Source organism: Camelus ferus, chromosome X (assembly GCF_009834535.1).
Source record: "Camelus ferus isolate YT-003-E chromosome X, BCGSAC_Cfer_1.0, whole genome shotgun sequence".
Lineage (NCBI taxonomy): Eukaryota > Metazoa > Chordata > Mammalia > Artiodactyla > Camelidae > Camelus > Camelus ferus.
This window is the reverse complement of record NC_045732.1, coordinates 7,115,476-7,138,335: the sequence shown is the minus strand read 5'-3', so window position 1 is coordinate 7,138,335 and position 22,860 is coordinate 7,115,476. Positions and strand designations below refer to the sequence as shown.

Genomic DNA, 22,860 nt, shown 5'->3' with positions numbered 1-22,860 from the left:
CTTATGGGAATATTATCTAGTGTAACATTTTAATCCTTTCATGACCTTTTTTCTCAATATGTTTTATTATTTTAATAGCTGTCACTCCAGGGCTTATAATATGCATCTGAATTTACCAGAATCTATTTGAGATTTATATTGACTTTATTCCAGTGAGATAGAGAAATGGCCACTCCTATTCCCTCCCTTCTTTTCTATTTCGTCTTCCTTTTTTGTTTTATTATTGTTATACATACTAAGTCTAAATATCTTAAAAATCCCAAAATACTTTGTTGTTATTTTTATGTAATTTTATGTCTTTTATACAACCTGAGAAAAGATTAGAGAGCAAATACATATGTATATAATATCATTTATTACACTCTTCATTTACTATTTCTAGTTTTCTTCATCTGTTCATGTGGATTCTGCTTACCATTATTGTAATTTTCTTACATTAATACAACTTTGTACCAAGTACATCCTTTGTGCTATTATTGTGAAATAAATTACATTTCTGTTATAAATATAACAATGTAATCTTATAGTTATTTCATGCAATTGTTTTTTAAATCATCTAAGACAAAAAATAAAAAATGCAGTTATGCCGCTTTTTATAATTGCATAATTACATTTATTGGTGCTCTGTGTGTGTGTGTGTGTATTCAAATTATAGTCTAGTGTCATTTGCTTTCAGTCTCAAGAGCTTCCTTTACTATTCCTTGCAAATAGAGTCTTCTGGTAAATAATTCTTTCAGTTGTTATAAAATCTTGGAATGTCTTTATTCCATCTTCATTTTTGTAAGGCAGTTTTGCTAAATATGAAATTTGTGATTGAAGCTTTTCAAAAATTTATTTCAGAACTTAGAATGTATCCTCTCATTGCCTTCTCTTTTATGCTATTCAGATATTTACTTTTTTAACATTTTTTATTGGTTTATAATCATTTTACAATGTTGTGTCAAATTCCAGCGTTCAGCACAATTTTTCAGTCATTCATGGACATATACACACTCATTGTCACATTTTTTTCCTCTGTGAGTTATCATAACATTTTGTGTATATTTCCCTGTGCTATACAGTATAATCTTGTTTATCTATTCTACAATTTTGAAATCCCAGGAATCCCACTCCTGGGCTTGTATCCAGAAGGAACCCTACTTCAGGATGACACCTGCACCCCAATGTTCATAACAGCACTATTTACAATAGCCACAACATGGAAACAGCCTAAATGTCAATCAACAGGTGACTGGATAAAGAAGATGTGGTATATTTATATAATGGAATACTACTCAGCCATAAAAACCGACAACATAATGCCATTTACAGCAACATGGATGCTCCGGAAGAATGTCATTCTAAGTGAAGTAAGCCAGAAAGAGAAAGAAAAATACCATATGAGATCGCTTATATGTGGAATCTAAAAAACAAAAACAAAAACAAACAAACAAAAGCAAGTCGTAAATACAGGACAGAAATAGACTCATAGACAGAGAATATAGACTTATGGTTGCCAGAGGGGTGGAGGGTGGGAAGGGATAGACTGGGATTTCAAAATTGATATTTACTTTTTAAAATACATTTTTGCTGAAGTATAGTCAGTTTCTCTCATTGCCTTCTGGTCTCCATTGTTCCTAAGGAAGTGTGAGCTGTTGAACTTTTTATAGACCATTTGTATATGACAAATCATTTTTCTTTTGTTGCTTTCAAGATCCTCTGTGCCTTTGTCTTATGGCAATTTTGCTCTAATGTGTTTGGGTGTAGATCTCTGAAATTATTCTACTCCTAACTCACTGGGCTTCTTGGGTGTATAGATGAATAGTTTTCATCAAATATAGGATGCTTTCAGACATTATTTTTAATATATTTTTCCTATCCCTGTCTTTCTCTTGCTTCTGATACTGCACTTTTATTTATGTTGGTGTGCTTAATGGTGCCTCACATTTCTTTGATTCTCTGTTTATTTTTGTTCACTGTTTTTTCTCTCTTCCTCAGATTGCATAATTCCTGTCTGTCTATCTTCAAGTGTGCTAATATTTCCTTCTGCCAGCTTAAATCTACTGTTGAGCCCCTCTAGTGAATTTTTATTTCAATTTTTGTGCTTTTCACCTCCCAAATTTATATTTAATTATTTGAAAAATAATTTATTTTGTTTTATTGGCATTCTCTGAGGAGACATTATCATTATACCTTCCTTTACTTTTTTTTAAAGCATAATTTTCTTTAGTTCTTTGAACATATTTAAAATGTTTTTCTGCAAATTCAGTATCCATACCTTTTTGAAGGAAGTTTCTTATTGGCTATTTTTCCCTGTGAATGAGCCACTCTTTCCTTTTCCTCTGCATATTTTATAATTTTTTTGGTCTATAACTGTATAATACTTTACAGCAATTCTAAATTCTGATTTATCATCTCCACCCTACACACACACCCTTTTGGCCGTGTTTTGTTGTTTATTGGTTTGTTTAATGACTTGTCTGGACTCTTTCAGTGAAGGCCACTTCCCCTGTAGTGTACACCCTATGATGTTGCTTCTTAGAGGGCACTTCCTTGGGCATAGCCAAGGCTGTCTTTAACTGTCTCTTTCCCTGATCTCTCTTAAATTATCTGTCTCTTTTGGTATCAAACTAAGCTGTTAGTCCTGAGTAATTGTTGGCTGATTACTATGTTTACTTTACAAATACCCAGGGACACAAGTCACTTCACAGTGATTTAATTATATTTGGTACCCTTTCAGAGATAGTCTTTGAGGCCAATGTATCAGGCTTGCCCCATTCTTAGGAGGGCTCTTACCTATCCCTTTCCTTGGTTCTTTGTTAAACTGGCTATCATATGGTTTAGAGAACTCATGAAGTTACCACCCTCCTTTTAACTGCTTACCATCAAAAACTCAAATTATTTTGAGAATACCTTAGGCTTGAACTTCCTCATACTCTCTTTCAAATAAAGTCAGTTCCTTTAGAGATAGATTTGGAACTCTGTTCTTATGGCCTACCTCTCCCTCTTGGTAGAACCTCTATACAAATGATCTGGAAGTTGGTGATGGGGTCAGCAACATGCTTCTCTCAGAATTACAGTCATGCTCTATGAACAAGGCATTCAGTGGAAGCAGAATCCCCTGGTCTTCTCAGCTTCTCCCTCCCTGCATGCAATTTCTGCCGTAGGAGTGAGCAGGCACAGAGATGATTTGGTCCCATTATTCTAGTCCTGCTGTTTCTAGAGTCCAAATTATGTCTTATGAGTAGGGACTGTGTTGAGGAAAGGAGCTTTGGAACTCTTCCACATGCTTTCCTGGATGGAGCTTCTGCATCTTGGTGCTGAGGGTGGGGTGAGAAATACTGATGACCTTCTTAGGGGAGCGGGAGACCTAAGTTCTTGGCTGTATCTGGCAGGGGTAGGGTTTCTATCCTGCTGAATTGGGAAGAGAAGATGGAAGGTGACAGATTGTGACTCAAATGCCACAGACTCTCACTGTTCTTACTGATATTTAGTAGATTTTACTAAAAGTGTTAATCCATTTGGTGTATGCTGTCAAGAGAGTTTCTGTGGATTCTAAATGACTGTATTTTTATTTAAATGATTTTCTCCGTTTATGGTTGTTTTGCCGGGGAGAGGATCCATGGAGCACCTCTTGATGCCATTTCACCTGTATCTCTGCTAACTTGGAGAATCATCTGACAAATGAAAATATATTGTATTAATAACAATCTCACCAAACTTTCTAAACAACATTAAGGCTTTTTCCCCCCAAATCTATTTCCTCTACAAGTTTTTGATTTTACTCTTTTATATATCTCTGTCCTCTACTCATGTTGTGTTTGGAAGCATGCCCAACCTATACCTGCCTCAGGCCTTAGTTCTATTTTCTCTTTCTGCAATGCTTTTATCTCATGTAACCATAAGGCTTACTCCCCATTTTCTTCAGATCTCTACGTAGACATCAGTGTATCATAGAGACTTTCCAAGAGCATTGTATCTAAAATAGCATCTCATCTCCTCTTTCCTATTCCTTCACATTTTTATCACCATTTAATATATTCTGTGTAATACATTTTATTTATTTATTTATCCTCTCTTCCCCATCACTAGCACTTAAGCTCCACAGTGGTAGGAATTTTGTGTTTTGTGTATTATGGTATCCCTAGTGCCTTGAATAGTGTCTTGCACATAGTAGACTTTTCATTATTATTTTTTGCAGGAATGAATAGGTCATGCTATGACAGTTTCATCTACCTCTAGAGCAGCACAAATAGAATTTTCCGCAATGATGGAAATATTCTCTGTCTGCATTGTCCAGTATGGTAGCTGCTAGCTACATTTGGCCATGGAAGATTGAAATGTGGCTAGTGCAACTGTAGAACTATTAATTTAAATTAATTTAAATTTAGATTAAAATAGCCAAATGTTGGTATGGCTGTTTGACAGCCCAGGTCCAGAGAGTCTTATGCCTTGCTATGGGGTCTTTGCAAGGCTTATTTTTAATCTTCTATTTGTATTAATAGTGTTAATTCCATCATTCCTGACATGGCTATTATTTATCTTACATACTGTGTATGCTCTAAGCTTCTTGGGTCCTTACAGAAATTTCCTTTGGTTATAACAACTGTTAATAAACAAGGGTGAGAATTCTAGGGAATTGTCTACAAATGAAATCAAGTCCTGAATTCTGCTTAATTTTTGGAAATGAGCATCTCGTTGTCTCTTCATTGTTTCTTTCATGTGAAATAATTGTTTAAAATACACATGCAATATTTTCTACAGTTAAAGGAGATAAACTACTGATACATGTTGCAACATCGATGAACCTTGAAAACATACTAATTGAAAGAAGGCAATAATACAAGACCATATATTATGCCATTGCCTTTATAGAGAATTTCCTAATAGACCAATCCATAGAGAAAGAAAGTAGATGAGTGGTTGCCTAGGGTGGTGGGAAGAAGAGGAAAAAAGGAAATGGGTTGTGACTGCTAAATGGTATGGGGTTTCTTCTAAGAATGATAAAAATATCTTATAATTAATTGTGGTGATTGTTGTAGTAGAAGCCATAATAAAAGCCACTGAATTGTACAGTTAAATATTTATGTATACATGTGCATGCATGCGCTTGTGTAAGTTTTTTTTTTTTTCCCTTGGCCTCTTCCCTCAGAAACCCTGATTTTGTAGAACTAAGATGGGGCTCTGCATTTTAAACAAGCAATTAATGTGATTCTGATGTAAGTGCCGAAAATTATTATTCGAAAAACAGTGTCTTAGGCAAAGATGTCATATTTCTTATTTCATTTTCTTCAAGAAATTTATGATGAAGTAAGGAAGATACATATATTACCCTAAGGATATACTAACACTTTGGACTCCTTTTTACCATGGTTATATTTTGAACTAAAATTTTCAGATCTAGGTGATGCTGACACATTTTCTGTATATGACAGGTCATTGCTACTTTAGGCAGATAATGACAGTTGCTGTAGGGCACTGAAATGGCTTTATCTTCTCTGAAAATCTCTTCTTTTTCTTTGTATTTTTCTTTCAAAAATAGAATTGGTATTTTCCGTAGTATACCCTCTGCAATAGGTTTCAAAGTTATTGTAAAAACTCTTTCTCTACGTTATCCTACTCTTCCTATTTTGTGATATGCTTCTCAGATGGTGGGTTGGGTTTTCTAGTGAGATATCTGTAGGGTAGCCTGCATAGGCCAGGGTCTGTCCACATCTGATGGTAGGCAACCTGTGTCTGAGTCATCTAAAATGCTTGATAAACATCCTGGGACCCTAGATTCAAAGACTCAAAGGTGGAGGCTAAGCATCTGGGTGAATATTATGCATAGTTAATTTTGAGATCCTTTGACTAGTGATATGTGTCTTTGAATTTTCTAATATATAACTTAAGAAGAGTTTTAAATTTCTTCTAACTCTTCTTATATTATTAATTACATTTGCTTTTACTGGGAAGGGTAGTATTTTGCTTCCACACTTGAAACTCCTGTTTTGTTTTTTTTTTTGACTTGATCATGCTGTTTTTATTAAAAAAAAATCCTGTACTTTTGCACTGTGTAGCTATGCTTTTGGTCCTTCCCACTCCCTTGTTCTGATTTCCACACTAATTAACTTGGTCAGCATATAATTCATCTTGTTTTATGGACCAAAAGCCTGTAGAGTGTGCGTGTGTGTGTGTGAGCACGCACATTCACTATTGTTGCTAATAACTTTCTACTCAACTTTCTTCCTGGAAAGCCATAAGACTATAGGGATAGCAATATTAGAATGTGAAGAATCTATCATCTCTGGCCTTTCATAGAATATATACAAGTTATAGAAATACTGATCTGAACATATCTAAATTGCTATAAATTCTGACATTTCCTGCTAGGCTTCATAATTATGGTCACATTATTTGCATTCTACATCAAATATTAAATATGAGAAAATTGTCCTAAAAGAGATGAAAAAGAATGGATATAATTTTAACCGATAGAGTCTACTAATTGTTTATTGCTCCTAACAAATGATGTGCTGTCCTCTAGTTATATTTTGTTTTGATGGCCAATGTCACATATGAATAGATGAAGGAAGGCAATACAGTTCAGGCTTTGGAATCACACTGCTTGCCTTTAAATCCTGACACTACCTATTGTGAGTCATGCTGCTAGTTGAGTTAACTAATCAGTCTGAGCTTCTATACCTCTGTAGGACAAGGAGAAAAATAATAGTGCTTACCTCATACAGTTATATTGAGGAATATATAGGATAATCCATACAAAGCATTTAGTACAATGCCCAGCATATAATAAGCACTCAATAAATGTTAGCTATTTTTAAGGGAGAATAAATGTTAGCTGATATTTTTAAGTTCAAATTTACATTTTGAACTACACGCAATCATCAGATAAACATATGTATTACTATTAAGATAATAATCATTCCAAAAAATGAACATAAATAAAACACAGAAACAGATTCATAGACATAGAATACAAACTTGTGGTTGCTAAGGGGGCGGGGTGTGGGAAGGGACAGACTGGGATTTCAAAATTTGTAGATACTGACAGGCATATACAGAATAGATAAACAAGATTATACTGTATAGCACAGGAAAATATATACAAGATCTTGTGGTAGCTCACAGAAAAATAAAAATGTGACAATGAATACATGTGTGTTCATGTATAATTGAAAAATTGTGTTCTACACTGGAATTTGACACAACATTGTAAAGTAAATTGACTATAACTCAATAAAAAGTGTTAAAAAAGATAATAATCATTCATGAAGTGATTCTATGAGTGAAGGGAAATTAACATATAGCATCTCATTCAATCCTCATAATTCACTAATTTATATACGAGGATACTGAGCTTCAGAATGGTTACTTAACTTGCCTATGATTACAGGTACTAGTTGGCAGCAGAGACATCAGGCACCTGGTTTGCCTCAGGGGAAATCTTATACTATTTTTGCTTCCAGTTTTATTGAGATATAATTGATATACAACACTGTATAAGTGTAAGGTATATAGCGTAGTGATTTGAACAAGTACATCATGAAGTGATTATCACAATAAATTAGGTGAACATTCATCATCTCATATAGAAACAAAATTTAAGAAATTGAAAAATTTATTTTTCTTGTGATGATATCTTGGGATTTACTCTTGACAACTTTCATATATAACATACAGCAGTGTTAATTATATCTATCATGTTATCCATTGAATCCCTATTACTTATTTATGTTATAACTGAAAATGTGTACCCTTTGACTGCCTTCTTCCAATTCTCCCTCCTCCTTCCTCCCACCAGTGGTAACCACAAATCTGATCTTTTCCTATGAGTTTGTTTCTTTGTTTGTGTAGATAGATAGATATAGATATAGATATAGATACAGATATATATATATATATATAGATATATATAGATTTCAGGCTTTTATTTTTTTAACATTTTTATTGAGTTATAATCATTTTACAATGTTGTGTCAAATTCCAGTGTAGAGCACAATTTTTCAGTTATACATGAACATATATATATTCATTGCCACATGTTTTTTCACTGTGAGCTACTATAAGATCTTGTATGTATTTCCCTGTGCTAGACAGTATAATCTTGTTTATCTATTCTACATTTTGAAATCCCAGTCTGTCCCTTCCCATCCCCTGCCCCCTTGGCAACCACAAGTTTGTATTCTACGTCTATGAGTCTGTTTCTGTTTTGTATTTATGTTTTATTTACACTGCTGGTGGGAATGCAGTTTGGTACAGCCACTGTGGAAAACAGTATGGAGATTCCTCAAAAGACTAGGAATAGACTTACCATATGACCCAGTAATCACACTCCTGGGCATATATCCAGAAGGAACCCTGGTTCAAAAAGACACCTGTACCCCAATTTTCACAGCAGCACTATTTACAATAGCCAAGACATAGAAACAGCCTAAATGTCCATCAACAGATGACTGGATAAAGAAGTGGTGGTATATTTATACAATGGAATACTATTCAGCCATAAAAAATGACCACATAACACCATTTGCAGCAACATGGATGTTCCTGGAGAATGTCATTCTAAGTGAAGTCAGCCAGAAAGTGAAAGAAAAATACCATATCAGATTGCTCATATGTGGAATCTAAAAATAAAATAAAATAAAGTAAGTGTTTATATATTTTTGAAATATAATGACCTACAAAACTATGTTAGTTCCTAGTACAACATAGTGATTTGATATTTCTGTCATGTGTACACAAGGGTTCCCTTTTCTTGATATCCTCACCAACACTTGTTATTTGTTGTCTTTTTTGATAATAACCATTCTGACAGGTTTGAGGTGATATCTCATTGTGGTTTTAATTTGCATTTCCCTGGTGATTAGTGATGTTGAACATTTTTTCATGTGTCTGTTGGCCAGCTGTATGTCTTCTTTGGAAAAATGTCTGTTCAGATCCTCTATCCATTTTTTAATCAGGTTATTTGTTTTTTATGTTGAGTTGTATAATTTTTTGGTACGTTTTAGATATTAACACCTTATTAGATATATTGTTTGCAAGTATCTTCCCCCATTCAATAGGTGGCCTTTTCATTTTGTTGATAGTCTCTTTCATTGTGTAAAGGATTTTTAGTTTGATGTAGTCCTGTTTATTTTTCCTTTGGTTTATTTCTTTTGCTGGAGGAGACATATTTAAATATATATATATATATATATATATATATATATATATATATATATATATATATATATATATACATACACTAAGACCAGTGTCAGAGAGTATACTGCCTATGTTTTCTGGTAGACATTTCATGGTTTCAGGTCTTACATTTAAGTCTTTAATCCATTTCGGGTTTAGTTTTGTGAATTGTGTGAGAGAGTAGTCCAGTTTGATTCTTTTGCATGTAACTGCATCCATGTATTGAAGAGGCTGAATTTTCCCCATTGTATATTCTTGCCTCCTTTATCATAGATTAGTTGCCCATTGGTGCTGGGGCTATTGCCTGCTCACTCAGGATCTCTGGCTGCAGGGCCCTAGGATTCATGGAGTTGGTATCAAACCACTGGTGTGGAGGGCTGGGTCCCAATGGCTGACTGCAGGACCCTAGGATATCCTGGAGCTAGTGCTGTTGCACTGACTTGCTGGACCATGTTCTAGAATCTCTGGTGGACAGGCTGGGTCCCAGAGCACCTATGGGTTTAGGGTGTCTTAAGGCTAGCTGCTTGGTTTGAGGTGTCCCAGTACTGATGCCAACAGTCTGTAATGGCAGGGCTGGGTTCCAGTGCTAATAAGCTAGAGGAAGGATTCCAAAACGAAGCTTGTCAGAACCAGTATTCTCCTGGTAAGAGGTCCTCAAAATGTCTACCTCCATTGTCCATGTCCCTAGGGTGAGGTCTAGTTGCCTCCTGCCTGTTTGGGAGGCTCTCCAAGGTCAGCAGGTAGGTCTGACCCAGGTTTCCTTCAAATCACTACTTCTGCTCTTGGTCACAGAACATGTGAGACTTTGTGTGCCACCTTTAAGAGTGGAGTCTCTGTTTCCCACAGCCCTCTGGCTCTCCTCAAAGTAAGCCCTACTGGCTTTCAAAGCCAAATATTCTTGGCATTTATCTTTCCTATACAGGATCCCCAAGCTGTGGAACCTACTGTGGTCCTTGAACCCTTGCTTTTTGGGGAGAACATCTTCAACTGTAATTATCCTTCTGTTAGTGAGTTGCCCACCGGTGAGTATGGGTCTTGACTACCACATTTCCATCCCTCCTACCCATCTTGTTGTGGTTCCTTCTTTATATCTTTAGTTGTAGAAAATCTTTTCTTCTAGTCTTTCTCATCAGTAGTTGCTCTGTAAACAGTGTAATTTTGATGTGCCTGTGAGACAAGGTGAGCTCAGTTTCTTCCTAATTCACCATCTTGGCCACTCCTCAAAAATCCTCTGGTTTTAAACAATATTATAAGTAGACACCAGGTTTAATGAATAATCCTGTGGTATGTGAATGAACACTCACCTAGTATTTTATTATAACATTAGATATTAACTGGTAAAGATATAAAAGCTATTATCACCAACTGTCTGCATGGAGTCAGAGATGAGAAAACACGTTAAGTACAGGAGGATTGTGCCCTGGAAACAGTTAGCTGCATTACTAGCTAGCACAATGAAATAATACAATTAAATAAAAAGTTAAAATTCTGAGGGGAGTGAAAAGTTTTGACATACTTTACAGATAATTACTACCCTGAAATCAAATTACTTTTAATTATATTTTTATTGTGGTAAGAACACTTACATGTGATATATCCACTTAACAAATTTTTAAATGTACAGTGCAGTATTGTTAATAATAAGTAGTGTGTTGTACAAGCAGATTTCTAAAACTTATTCATCTTGCACAATTGAAATTTTATACCCATTAAAAAATAACTCTCTATTTCCCCTTCTTCCCAGACCTTGACAGCCACCATTCTACTTTCTGCTTCTATGAATTTGATTATTTTAGATAACTCATATTAGAAGGATCTTTCAGTGTTTGTCCTTCTGTGAAAGGATTCTTTCATTTTTCAAAATGTGCTCTATGTTTTCTATGTTGTCACTTGTGGTGGGATTTCTTTCTTTTGTAAGGTTGACTAATATTCTGTTGTGAGTATATACCATATTAATCCATTCATCTGTTAATGTACATTATGGTTGTTTCCATATCTTGCATACTATAAATAATACTGCAACAAACATGGAAATAAAAATATCTCTTTGAGATCTTGATTTCAAAACTTTGAGATATATATCCAGAAATGGGATTGCTGGATCATCTGATGGTTCTTTTTAATTTTTTGAGAAACCTCCATACTTTTCTCTGTAGTGGCCGAACTATTTTACATTCTCACTATAGTGTGTAAGGGTTACAATTTCTCCACATTCTTGTCAAATTTTGTAATCTTTTTTTTCTTTTAATAATAATCATCTCAACAGGTGTGAAATGATGCCTCATTGTGGTTTTGATTTATATTATCCTGACAATTAGTGATGTTGAGCACCTTTTTATTGGTTGGCCATTTGCATATATTCTTTAGGAAAATGTCTAGTCAGTTTTTCTTGCCCATTTTTAAAATTAGGTAATATGCTTTTGCTATGGATGAGTAGGACTTCCTTATTATTTTTGATATTAACCCCTTTGAGATATATAGTTTGCAAATATTTTCTTCCATTCCATAGGTTCCCCTTTCATTTTGTTGATTTTTTTTCCTTTGCTGTACAAAAGCTTTCTAGTTTGTTGTTGCCCCACTTATCTACTTTTGCTTTTGTTACCTGTGCTTTTGGTGTTATAGCCAATCATTGCCAATACTAATGTCAAGAAGCTTTCCCCTTGTGTTTTCTTCTAGAAGTTCTAAAATTTCTGGTCTTTGGATTAAGTCTCCAGTGCATTTTGAGTTGATTTTTATTTATGGTGTAAGATAAGGGTCCAATCTTTCTTTTCGTGTGGATGTCCGGTTTTCCCAGCACCATTTTTTGAAGAGATTATTCTTTGCCTGCTGTGCATTCTTGGCTAATTTGTTGAAAATCAGTTGACCATAAATGTGTGGGTTTCTTTCTGAGCTCTCTATTTTGTTCCTTTAGTCTGTGTGTTTCTTTATGCCAGTATCATACTGTTTTAATTACTATAGTTTTGTAATATATTTTGAAATCAGGAAGTGTATTGCCTCCAGCTTTTTTCTTTTCCCAGATTGCTTTGGCTATTTAGGATCTTCTGTGATTCTATATGGATTTTAGGATTTTTTTTTTCTATTTCTGTAAAAAAAAAAAAAGAAATGCCACTAGGAATTTTGTTACCGAGTCCAAACTCGTTCTGCTCACCTCATGACAGGCCAGTAAATCAGGAGACAAGGTATTAAGGCAAGGAATAACAATTTTATGCTGAAAGCCAGCAGACTGAGAAGACAGGGGCGGTGGCTAATGTCCTAGAGAACCATGTTACTCAAGTCAGAATTCAGGCTCCTTTCATACTAAAAAGGGGAGGAGGTATGGCTGGTTGTTTCAGACTTCTTGGTGGTAGAATCCTTTGTTCTTGCAGCTGTCCATGTAGGTCAGGTTGTGATGTTCCTGTAAACCTCCAACAAGACAAGTGTTATTCTCTGTTCTGCATTTTTTAAATCTCTATATGAATGGAAAGGTGTTATACCCTTAAAGATCAGAGCCTTGAGAATGGGCTGTCCTGTATATTTCAGGCTCTAAGTAGCATTCTTTTACAAAAGTTACAGAACCAGTATGACTAAGCCCAGGAAACAGAGCACAGAGTTAAGGTTAAAGAAACTGATCTAATATGGAATCAGATTTGTTTATTATACTTTGATGAAGATAGCATTGACTCTGTAGATCACTTTGGGTAGTATGGACTTCTTAACAATATCAAGTCTTCAAATCCATAAACACAAGTTATCTTTCCACATATGTGTGGCTTTAATTTTTTTCATTAATATTTTATAATTTTAGATGTACATGCCTTTTACCTCTTTTGTTAAGTTTATTCCTAAATGTTTTATTCTTTTTGATGTAAAGGAGTTTGTTTTCTTAATTTCCTCTTCAGTTAGTTTATTGTTAATGTAGAGGAATTCAGCTGATGTGTTGATTTGTATATTGATCTTGTATCCTGCAACTTTGCTGAATTAGTTTATCATTTCTAACAGATTTTCGGTGGAGTCTTTAGGTTTTCTGCATATAAGATCATGTCATCTGCAGGGTTGATTTTCCTATTTCCTTTCTGATTTGGATGCTATGACTTTCTTTTTCTTGCTCATTGCTCATCTCATTGTTCATCTAGGACTTCCAGTACTATGTTGAATAGAAGTGATAACAGTTGGCACCCTTGTCTTTTTCTGGATCTCAGGGGAAAAAAATCTTTCAAATTTTCAGCACTAAGTATGATGTTAACTGTGGGCTTTTCCTGTGTGGACTTTATTATGTTGAGTTACTTTCTTTAACCTTCCTTGTTGAGAGGTTTTTTTTTTTTTTATCATCAAGGGATTTTGAATTTTGTCCAGTGCTTTTTCTGCATGTATTGAAATGATCAAATGATATTCATCTTTCATGTTGTTAATATAGTATATCACATTTATTAATTTGTTTATATTGAAGCATCTTTGCATCCCAAGGATAAATACCATTTGTGTCACAACTGAGGGCAACGGGGTGTATACACATAGAGTGTTTATAAGAAAAATTATACTGGTGGAAAATTCTGAGCCTTCTGGTCAGTGGCTTCATACCTGCCATGGACAGTATGCCTGGAGGTTATTTTAATGCATGTTGGCTAAAATGTTGGTATAGCTTTTGACAAATTCATTTCTTCTGCATTCATTAGAGCCTGTCACTCAAGGATATGAAATAATTATTTTTACTATTTGCAGGGGATTTAGAAAGGTAAGCATATGTGGTGAATTTTCAATTGGCTGGATCAGTTATTTCAATTGTATGAGTTTCAAGGCTGAAGCCGCAGGGGCAAGGAATTATTTAGTGGAATGAGTCTGGCAGGGTCTTAAGTATCCAAATCTCAAATGTGGCTTTGTTGTTCTTCATAATAATATTCCTGAATTTGGAAATTTTTACAAGGTATAGGCAGGGACACCTTATGGTTTCCAAAGGCCCTGTGTACTTTTGCTTTTATAAGCCATTTCTTTCATAAAATCATTAAGAGTTATATTTTATGACTGAGTATCAAGACAAATATTATACACTGGATTATATTAATATTTTCTTTTCATTTTGAAAGAAATGAAAACATTTCATGAGTCCCTAAAAGTATCATAAGCCCTAGACATAATGCTTACTCTGTGTAGTGGATGTCAGCCTTGGTTATTTGAACACATCACTCATGACATTTTATAGCCCTTTGTGATTTTTATTATCACTGACATATGAATTCATAACAGTTACAGTGATTACTTCCTAGTAGTAATTTTATTCATGACTACTTTGAAATGTAATCTTTATAATACAGATCATATTAAACTTACCTTTTTTCCTCAGTTTCATTATGAATTCAAAACTATTTTACAGTCTTAACTTGTTCCATTTCATTTTCATTTTCCACTTCATACCTTGCTTGTTACTCAAATTTGAAAATCCTTTCTTAGATCAGGCCTTTGGCTTGGAATAGTAGTTTTTGGCTAAATATGTTTAAATAGGTTAAGTTAAGTATCCATTTGATGTCCACTGGAAGCACTGAGGAAACATGACAACACAGATAGGCTGGAAAAGAAAAATTCACACAAGTGAGGTTTTAAATAATGAAAATAATGGAAGAAATAAAAATGTCTATCAGCATGTTATAAATTCACACAATGAAATACTATGCAGCGATTATAGTGAATGGATTGTTGTTACAAGAGTCAGCAAACTTTCTGTAAAGGGCCAGGTAGTAAATAGTTTAGGTGTTGAGGGCCATATGGTCTCTGTCACAACTACTCAACTTTGCTGCTATAGTTAGAAAGCAACCATAAACAATATGTCAGCTAATAAGAGTGGCTGTTCCAATAAAACTTTATTTACAAAGACAGGCAGCAGGCTGGCTTTGGCCCAAGGATAATAATTTGATGACCCTTGAACTAAAGCAGAATATATCAATGTGTATAAATATCAGAAATGTAATCTGAGTAAACAAAGTAAGTTGTAGAAGGATTCATACATTTCATTACCATTTGGCTGAAGTTTAAAGATCTACAAAATATTATAATGTTTATGCATGTGTGTGTGTGTTTGTGCATGTGTGAGCTTGTGCATGCACACGTATACACATGCATGGGGAATATTAAACATTGTGTTCATGATACTGGTTATTTCTGAAGAGGGAGAGATATGTCAATTTAATTCATTTCTTTATAAAAGTGATCTGATGGAAATATGGCATAATATTAAAATATGATTAGTATATGGGTCTTTGCTATATTTTTTGTGTGTCTTCATGTTTGAAATATTTTACAGTTATAAAACAACACTGACAAAGCCAATAAAACCTGTCTGCAGGCTGAATTTGATTCAGATACCATCACTTTGCCACCTGTGCTGTTTATGCATGCAAGCATTCTGAGAAATAGCAACATGGTAGAAAACAATGAGTCTTTATGTGAACAAGTTGGAATCTATTCTGTATATATCTGAAGGCTTTTAATGCAATAGCAGTTTGTGATAGGTGATTGGATATTAACCAAGATGTAAGCTGCTTTTCATCAACATCAGTATAATGTTTCTTTCTTTACAAAATCGTTGCATAACTTCTTGACAATATATACACATTATAATAATTTTTATGACCTTGTTCTCTAGGATAATTCATATTAGCTTTCCATTTCCTCTGTGGCTTTGTGGACTTGAATAGACTCAGCTTGTTCCTATCAGAACTAATTATTTCATAATCCAATTGACCACCTCTCCTCATCATGGAAGCCTTTTCTCAGACTTGCCTCTAGCCATACCAGCACTAACCTAGAAAACCTGGAAAGCATTGTGCCTTTTTAAAAATATGGTGTTCTATAACCTTTGTTTTTCTTGTTCCAAGATTGAGGCTGACATGCTTTTCTGTTGTACTTATTTAATTAAGAGTCATGAAATGATCCATATTTTTGAGCTCCACAAGGGTAGAAATTTTGCTTTATTTACTGCTACATTCTTAGCACTTTGCAACAGCATTTGGCACAGAACAGCTATTCAATAAGCATGTGTTGAATGAAAAAAATTAATGACATTATTCCTTTCAGAGGATATAATTTCACACGGTTTCTGGGTGGGTTGTGGGTTTTTTCCAAAGGCAGCTTTAGATACCACAGTAGCAGAGGGAAACTTCCAAAGCTCTGAGTTTATGATTTATTCACTTGGAGTTTCACCTTGGTTCCCTAGCTTTTTACTTCTTACTATAGTATAATTTTATTTCTAATATCCCAATGTTTTGTTTTTACTTTTTTTCATATAAAACATGCATATATCAGGTTGTATATAATATGCTATGTGTTACCTTACCCAATTTGATGTGTTAAATATGTTTTATAAACCTTAACATTTAAATGGCAACTTGGGGTTTCTTTACTTAATTGTAAGTTGGTTGTGTGACTATGCAAAATTTCTTTAAACTTAATGCTTATATCTGTGATGTTATCATTTCAGTGTCATTTTAGTACATCACTCTCTATAACTGCCAACCATTGTGATACAGTGCACCTACTTGGTGTCAACTGAGTTACTGAGACAGTAAAAAGGATATTATATACTTCCTGAACAAGTCCTGACAATGTACTACCTATGTGCATTGGGCGGTTCTGGAAAACCACCCCAACTATTGGTCATTTGCTAGAAGGACTCAGGATTCAGCATATAGTTGTACTCATAGCTATGATTTATTATAGTCAAGGGATAGAGTGCAAAATTAGTGAAGGGAAAAGGCATATGGGTAACATCTGAAGGAAACTGGGCATACATCTCCAAGAGTTCTCTCTCAGTGGAGTCACATGGGATGCACTTAATTCCTCTAGTATTGAATTGCGACAACACATGCGAAGTGTAGTCCACCATGGGAGCTCATTAGAGATGGAGTATCTAACGTTTTATTGGTGACTGCTCATGAAGTCAACCTCTGCCCAGCATATACCAGAATTCTAGACTCCTAGGGGAAAGCAGGCATTCAGCATAAACCACAGTGTTTGTACAGCCAGTCTAGGCACAGTGAGCCACTTTTATCAGTTCTGGAAATGATGAGAACCCTTCCAGAGTTCCAAGTTCCCGGACACCAACCAAGGACACACCTTGCAAGCAGACCTTTCTAAGGATAGTCTCAGGCATGCTATGTTAACTTCTTTCTATGCACCATATGAATAAAGTTCTACAGGGGTTTCCCTAGGTGATTAGCTTAGTGAAATAAAGCTATTTTGGCATACTGCCTATCCCGGCACTCTTGGGACCATCAGTGAAAGAGAGAAGATAGAAACTCATAACACACCAAAATGTTCTTAAGGTAAAGGAATATTAAATAACATTAATTCATTTGTTGAATTTTGACCCTATCCAAGCCCTTTTTTCCATGTTCTCAAATTTCAGAAGTGGTGTTTATCTATCTGCCAGCGTCCAGTGGCTGAAGATGTAGGTATACTTTCATTTGGACTATGTTGACTCTTCCTTTTAGATGTTGTCAGTGTGATCCCAGCAAATGGTTCATCTTCTGTCTAGTATTCACTATCTCCTCACTTACTCTATTTCAGGGCTGCAGATGGGCCTTTGTCACCCCCAAGCACCAGTTTCCCAAAGATGAAGAAATCCAGTTTCATTTTGTTGTCCCTTAGTATCTTTTCCTTTTTTTCCCCTCCTGGACAGCTTCAGCTCTATGCCTTTACCACTAAGCATAACTTCCAACTTCCTCTAATGAGCTTCTCTCTATAATAACTAAGGTGAAGTTTCCTTTTTTCCTACCTCCTATCCCACAATACAGCTTGTTGATTTTCATAAGTTCAGTAAATAGTTACACCTACAACATGTTTTTAAGAAAGTTTCTCCTGAGGCCCAGCATTGAGCAGTTTCTCTCAATGCTGGTTATGTGCCAGAGACAGGGTGTGATTCCAAAAAATATCTTCCTGTTTTCTTTAAGCACTTTGGGGGCTTCCAGAATCCTCATTGAGAGCTGAGATTTCCTTAGCAAAAAATGAGGTTTTCAAGTTTGAATTCAAGATAAAGGAACTTATAGAGAGGGCTTGTTCTATAGGGATCTTAATGTAGAAGGTAGAGGCCACAAACCATGTCCATCTACTAATATGGGCAAACTAAGCAGTTGGTATATATTCTCCTGCAAGGATATTTTTGTCATATCTGATTTCTAGAGCAGTGCCTAACTTTCATCAAGGTTTTTTTCAGCTATGTAATTTACATTTGACAATTTATTTTTTATGGAGTGAATTTGATCATAGGTTTTGATCTAAGGAAAAGAAGAATAGCCACATTCCAGGTGCTGGCCATCATTCATCCTACCAAACTTTCACCCACAGATTACATCTCAGATATCCTCAATATTATTACAAATAATTCTTAGTCACTGCTATTAACATCTCAGAGATCAAGTCAGACAAAAGCAGAGAATAAGGAAATATATAAAATAAACCCTTTTTATTTGATGAATCCTTCCCAGGTCCAGATTTGTATATAATTTCACTACTCTAATTGTTCTCAGGTTTTATATTCTTCACCAAAAATGATCAAGTGGAGAATGAATAATTTACCTCAAGATTTTATTTCATGATTCTCTAAAATAATAATGCTCTTTACCAATATTCATCCTTCCTCAGATTGAAGCCATTTGGGAAAAAGTTTTATTCCTTTTAACTACGAATTGCATACTTTTCCATATCCCATTGTATTGTAATACTTTATTTTCATGTCTAACTTCTATACTACTATTACACTACTATTATATGTTCTTTAAGACTTTTTTATGTGAATTTTTGGTTGAAGTATAGTCGATTTACAATGTTAATTTCTGATGTACAGCATAGTGATTCATTTACACATGTATACATTACTTTTGATATTTTTCATTATAGGCTATTGCAGGTGTTGAATATAGTTCTCTGTGTTATATAGTAGGGCCTTGTTGTTTATCTATTTTAGATATAGTAGTTAGTATCTGCAACTCTCAAACTCCCAATTTATCTCTCCTCACCCCCTTTTCCCCTGGTAACCATAAGTTTGTTTTCTATGTCTGTGAGTCTGTCTTTGTTTTGTAAATAAGTTCATTTGTGTCATTGTTTTAGATTCTACATATAAGTGATATCATATGGTATTTTTCTCTCTTTCTGGCCTACTTCACTTAGTACGACCATATCCAGGTCCACCCATGTTGTTGCAAATGGCATTATTTAATTCTTTTTTATGGCTGAGTACTATTCCATTATAGAAATGTACCACAACTTCTTTATCCAGTCATCTGTTGGACATTTAGGTTGTTTCCATGTCTTGGCTACTGTAAATAGTGCTGCTATGAACATTGGGGTGCATGTATCTTTTTGAATTAGAGTTCCCTCCAGATACATGCCCAGGAGTGGGATTGCTGGATCATATGGTAAGTCTATTTTTAGTTTTTTGAGGAATCTCCATACTGTTTTCCACAGTGGCTGCACCAAACTATATTCCCACTAACAGTGTAGGAGGGTTTCCTTTTGTCCACAGCCTCTCCAGCATTTGTCATTTGTGGACTTTTGAATAATGGCGATTCTGACTGGTGTGAGGTGATACCTCATTGAAGTTTTGATTTGTGTTTCTCTGATAAATAGTGATATTGAGCATTTTTCATTTGCATATTGGCCATCTGTCTTCATTGGAGAAATGTCTGTTTAGGTTTTCTGCCCATTTTTTGACTGGGTTGTTTGTTGTTCTTTAAGACTTTGAATAATCCTTTCTCCTTTACATTTATGTAATACCTATGTCAGCATGCTTTTACAAGAATTCCCCAGGGTATTTGTGCCCTGGAATATTGCTGTTTGTGTGCTAAGTCCTGTGTCAGTGGCATCTAAAACATGGACTGGGCACTCTTAGACTTCAGTCAGTTGCACAGATGTTTAATCAACATTTGAAAAAAACAGGGAGAATTAGGGACAGGGGACAATGTGAGGACTGAGAGTTTGTTTGCCTGGGGCCTAGTTGTGGGCATCATCACCAGGACTGTTCAGGCCCATGGGCAACTATCTGTCATTTTTAACTCTTCCAAGTTGGGCCCTTGCATCTCCAATTCCCTTTCTCTGAGCAACACCATGTTTTGTTTTGTTTTGTTTTTCTGCTATTCAGTTGTCACCAAATTCATCTTCTCTCCTCTTTTGTTTTTTTGTTTCCTGGCCAGAATGCTCTTTCAGTTTTCTCTAGGGACTCTCTTGTCCGTAAGTCTCAGTCTCTGACCCTCTTTATGGGATATCATATCCCCAGTGGGAAAGAACCAGTCCAAGCAAACATAAACATCATATTTCATTAAGTCTAAGAATCACACGTTTTTCACACTTTAACTTCTATTAAATTTGGATTAATCTCATAGTGTGTGGTTTGTCACAGTATAATTGGCAGAGGTTTTTATTTTTTTCTTTCTTAATAGTACAGAATAATGGTGGAAATTACAATGAAAGGCATCTTTGATTTGAAGCAGCAGTAACTTAAGAAAGTATACGAAGTCACACTGGTAAGCTTCATACACAGAAGTTTTGTCTGCATGTAGTCTCTCGTTTCTTTCCTGACCTCACCACATTACTTCATGCTGGCCTGTTATATCAGCATGACAGAGATCCTTCATGCTGGCCTCTGAGTGTTTCCTGTTATATAGGCCTTTTTTGAGTTCGTCAGTTTAAGGTTTATTGAATATCTACTATGTACCAAACATGGTGGTAAGTGCTAAGGATAGAAAGATGAGAAAAATCAGACATACTTTTTACTTTATTTTTTATTATTATTATAGAGTCTTTTAAGATAGTGTTATCCACTAGCGTTATAAATTGGTCTCATCTTAGACCAGATCATTCAGTTGTTCCTGTGGTGTCTAGATTCCTTAATCTTTCCATCTCTCCTAAGGAAGGACCAATTCTGAGTGATCATTTTGGACTCTGTGTCCAATGACCCTGTAAAGATATGGCAATGGTTTGGGTTGACTGCTTCAAGCTGATTCATCTTCTTATGGCTTTATCAGTTACCTCTCTCAGGTTTTCTTCCTAGTGTGAATATCTGATGTGTTGCATCTATCTTTTTCAAACTTCCAAAGAAGTATAATAAGTCCAAATGGAATTACCTCAGGGTTTAATTTTTCTTCTTACTCATAATTATTTTATGTAGTTCCAAGGAAGATCCCACTGAGAATGTGTCAGCTGGCACTTGCTATGGCCTACAGGGCAGCTCTTAGTTCCTCCTTTGTAGTTAAGTTATCCTCAAGAGGTTGGTGTCAGGATAGAGATATCTTAGTGCCCTGTTTTCCTAATGCCCCATGCTTGAATGTATACCACCTCCCCTTGAGACAGCAAGTAGCCACCATTCACTTCCTTGGTATGGCCTTGCACAAGGTGAAGTTTTGTCTGTCTTTTCTTTTTTTAGATATTTATTGAGATACAATTGACATATAACATGTTAAGTTTAAGGTGTACATTTGTTGTTTTGCTACCTTTATATATTGGAATATGACTACTATAGTAGCATTAGCTAATGCCCTTATCATGTCACGTATTTATCATTTCTTTCTTTGTATTGAGAACAGTTAAAATTTGGTCTCTTAGCAACTTTAAAGTGTATAATACAATGTTGTTGACTGTAATCACTATGTTGTGCACTAGAGCTTCAGAACTTTTTTTGTCTACTGGTTGTAAATTTGTGCCCTTAGATAATATCTCCTCGATTTCCCCAGCCTTCAACCACTAGTAACCACATTCTACTCTGTTATTACAAGTTCAGTTTTTTTTTTTTTTTAGATTCCTCTTAGGATGGCTTTTATGAAAAAGGCAACAGATAGCTAATGTGAAGGTATGGAGAAAATGGAACCCTTATAAGGTGATACAGCTGTTATGGAAAACATAGTATGGCAATTTTTCAGAAAATTAAAAATTGAACTACTGAAGATCCAGTTATCCCACTCCTGTGTATATAGCAAAGAAATTGAAATCAGTATTGAAGGGCTATCTGTACACTCTTGTTAATTATAGAATTATTCACTATAGCCAAGCCATGGAAAAAATCTAAATCTATATCAACAGATGAATGGATGAAGATGTGACATATATATGTATATATATTAATACATAAATGTATAAATAAATATTAGTCACCCATGAAAAGGGAGACCCTGCCATTTGTGACAACATGGCTGGAACTTGAAGGCATCATGCTAAGTGAGATAAGTCAGACAGACAAGGTCATATACTGTTTGAGAGCACTTAAATGTGGATTCTAAAAACAGTGAACTTTTTTTTTTAATACAAAAGCAAACTGTGTAAAGGAAATTTTCCCCCCTGGTCCCCAACCATCCAGTTTCCATCCCAAGAAGCAAACACAGTTAACTGGGCTCTCTACTTTCCAGTTCTTTAAACAGCAACTTTTTATCATGGAAAATTTCAAACTAATATGAAAGTAAAAAGTACAGTATATTGAACCTCCCTGTACCCAGCACCCTGCTTCAACAAGTATCAGCAAGTGGCCAGTCTTGTTTCAACTATACCCTCATCCACTTTCTCCTCCACCCACTGGATTATTTTGAAGCAGATTTCAGATGTCATATTATTTCATCCATAAATATGTCTGTATGTATCACTAAAAGATAAGAACTCTTTTTTAACATAGTCACAATACCAATTTCACACCTAAAAAGCAACAATAATTTCTTTATATCATCACATTCAAATATTTCCCAATTGTCT

The 22,860-nt window shown here is 35.0% G+C and overlaps 1 protein-coding gene across 1 annotated transcript in view; it reads left to right on the top strand.

Annotated features, from left to right (window-relative positions):
* The window catches only part of OPHN1 (oligophrenin 1), a 441,200-nt gene that overhangs the window by 286,891 nt on the left and 131,449 nt on the right, over window positions 1-22,860 (top strand). The window contains exon 11 of the mRNA XM_032475625.1: window positions 9,986-10,184. Coding sequence (XP_032331516.1) covers window positions 9,986-10,184 — 199 coding nt within the window. The remainder of the gene's footprint in view (window positions 1-9,985; window positions 10,185-22,860) is intronic.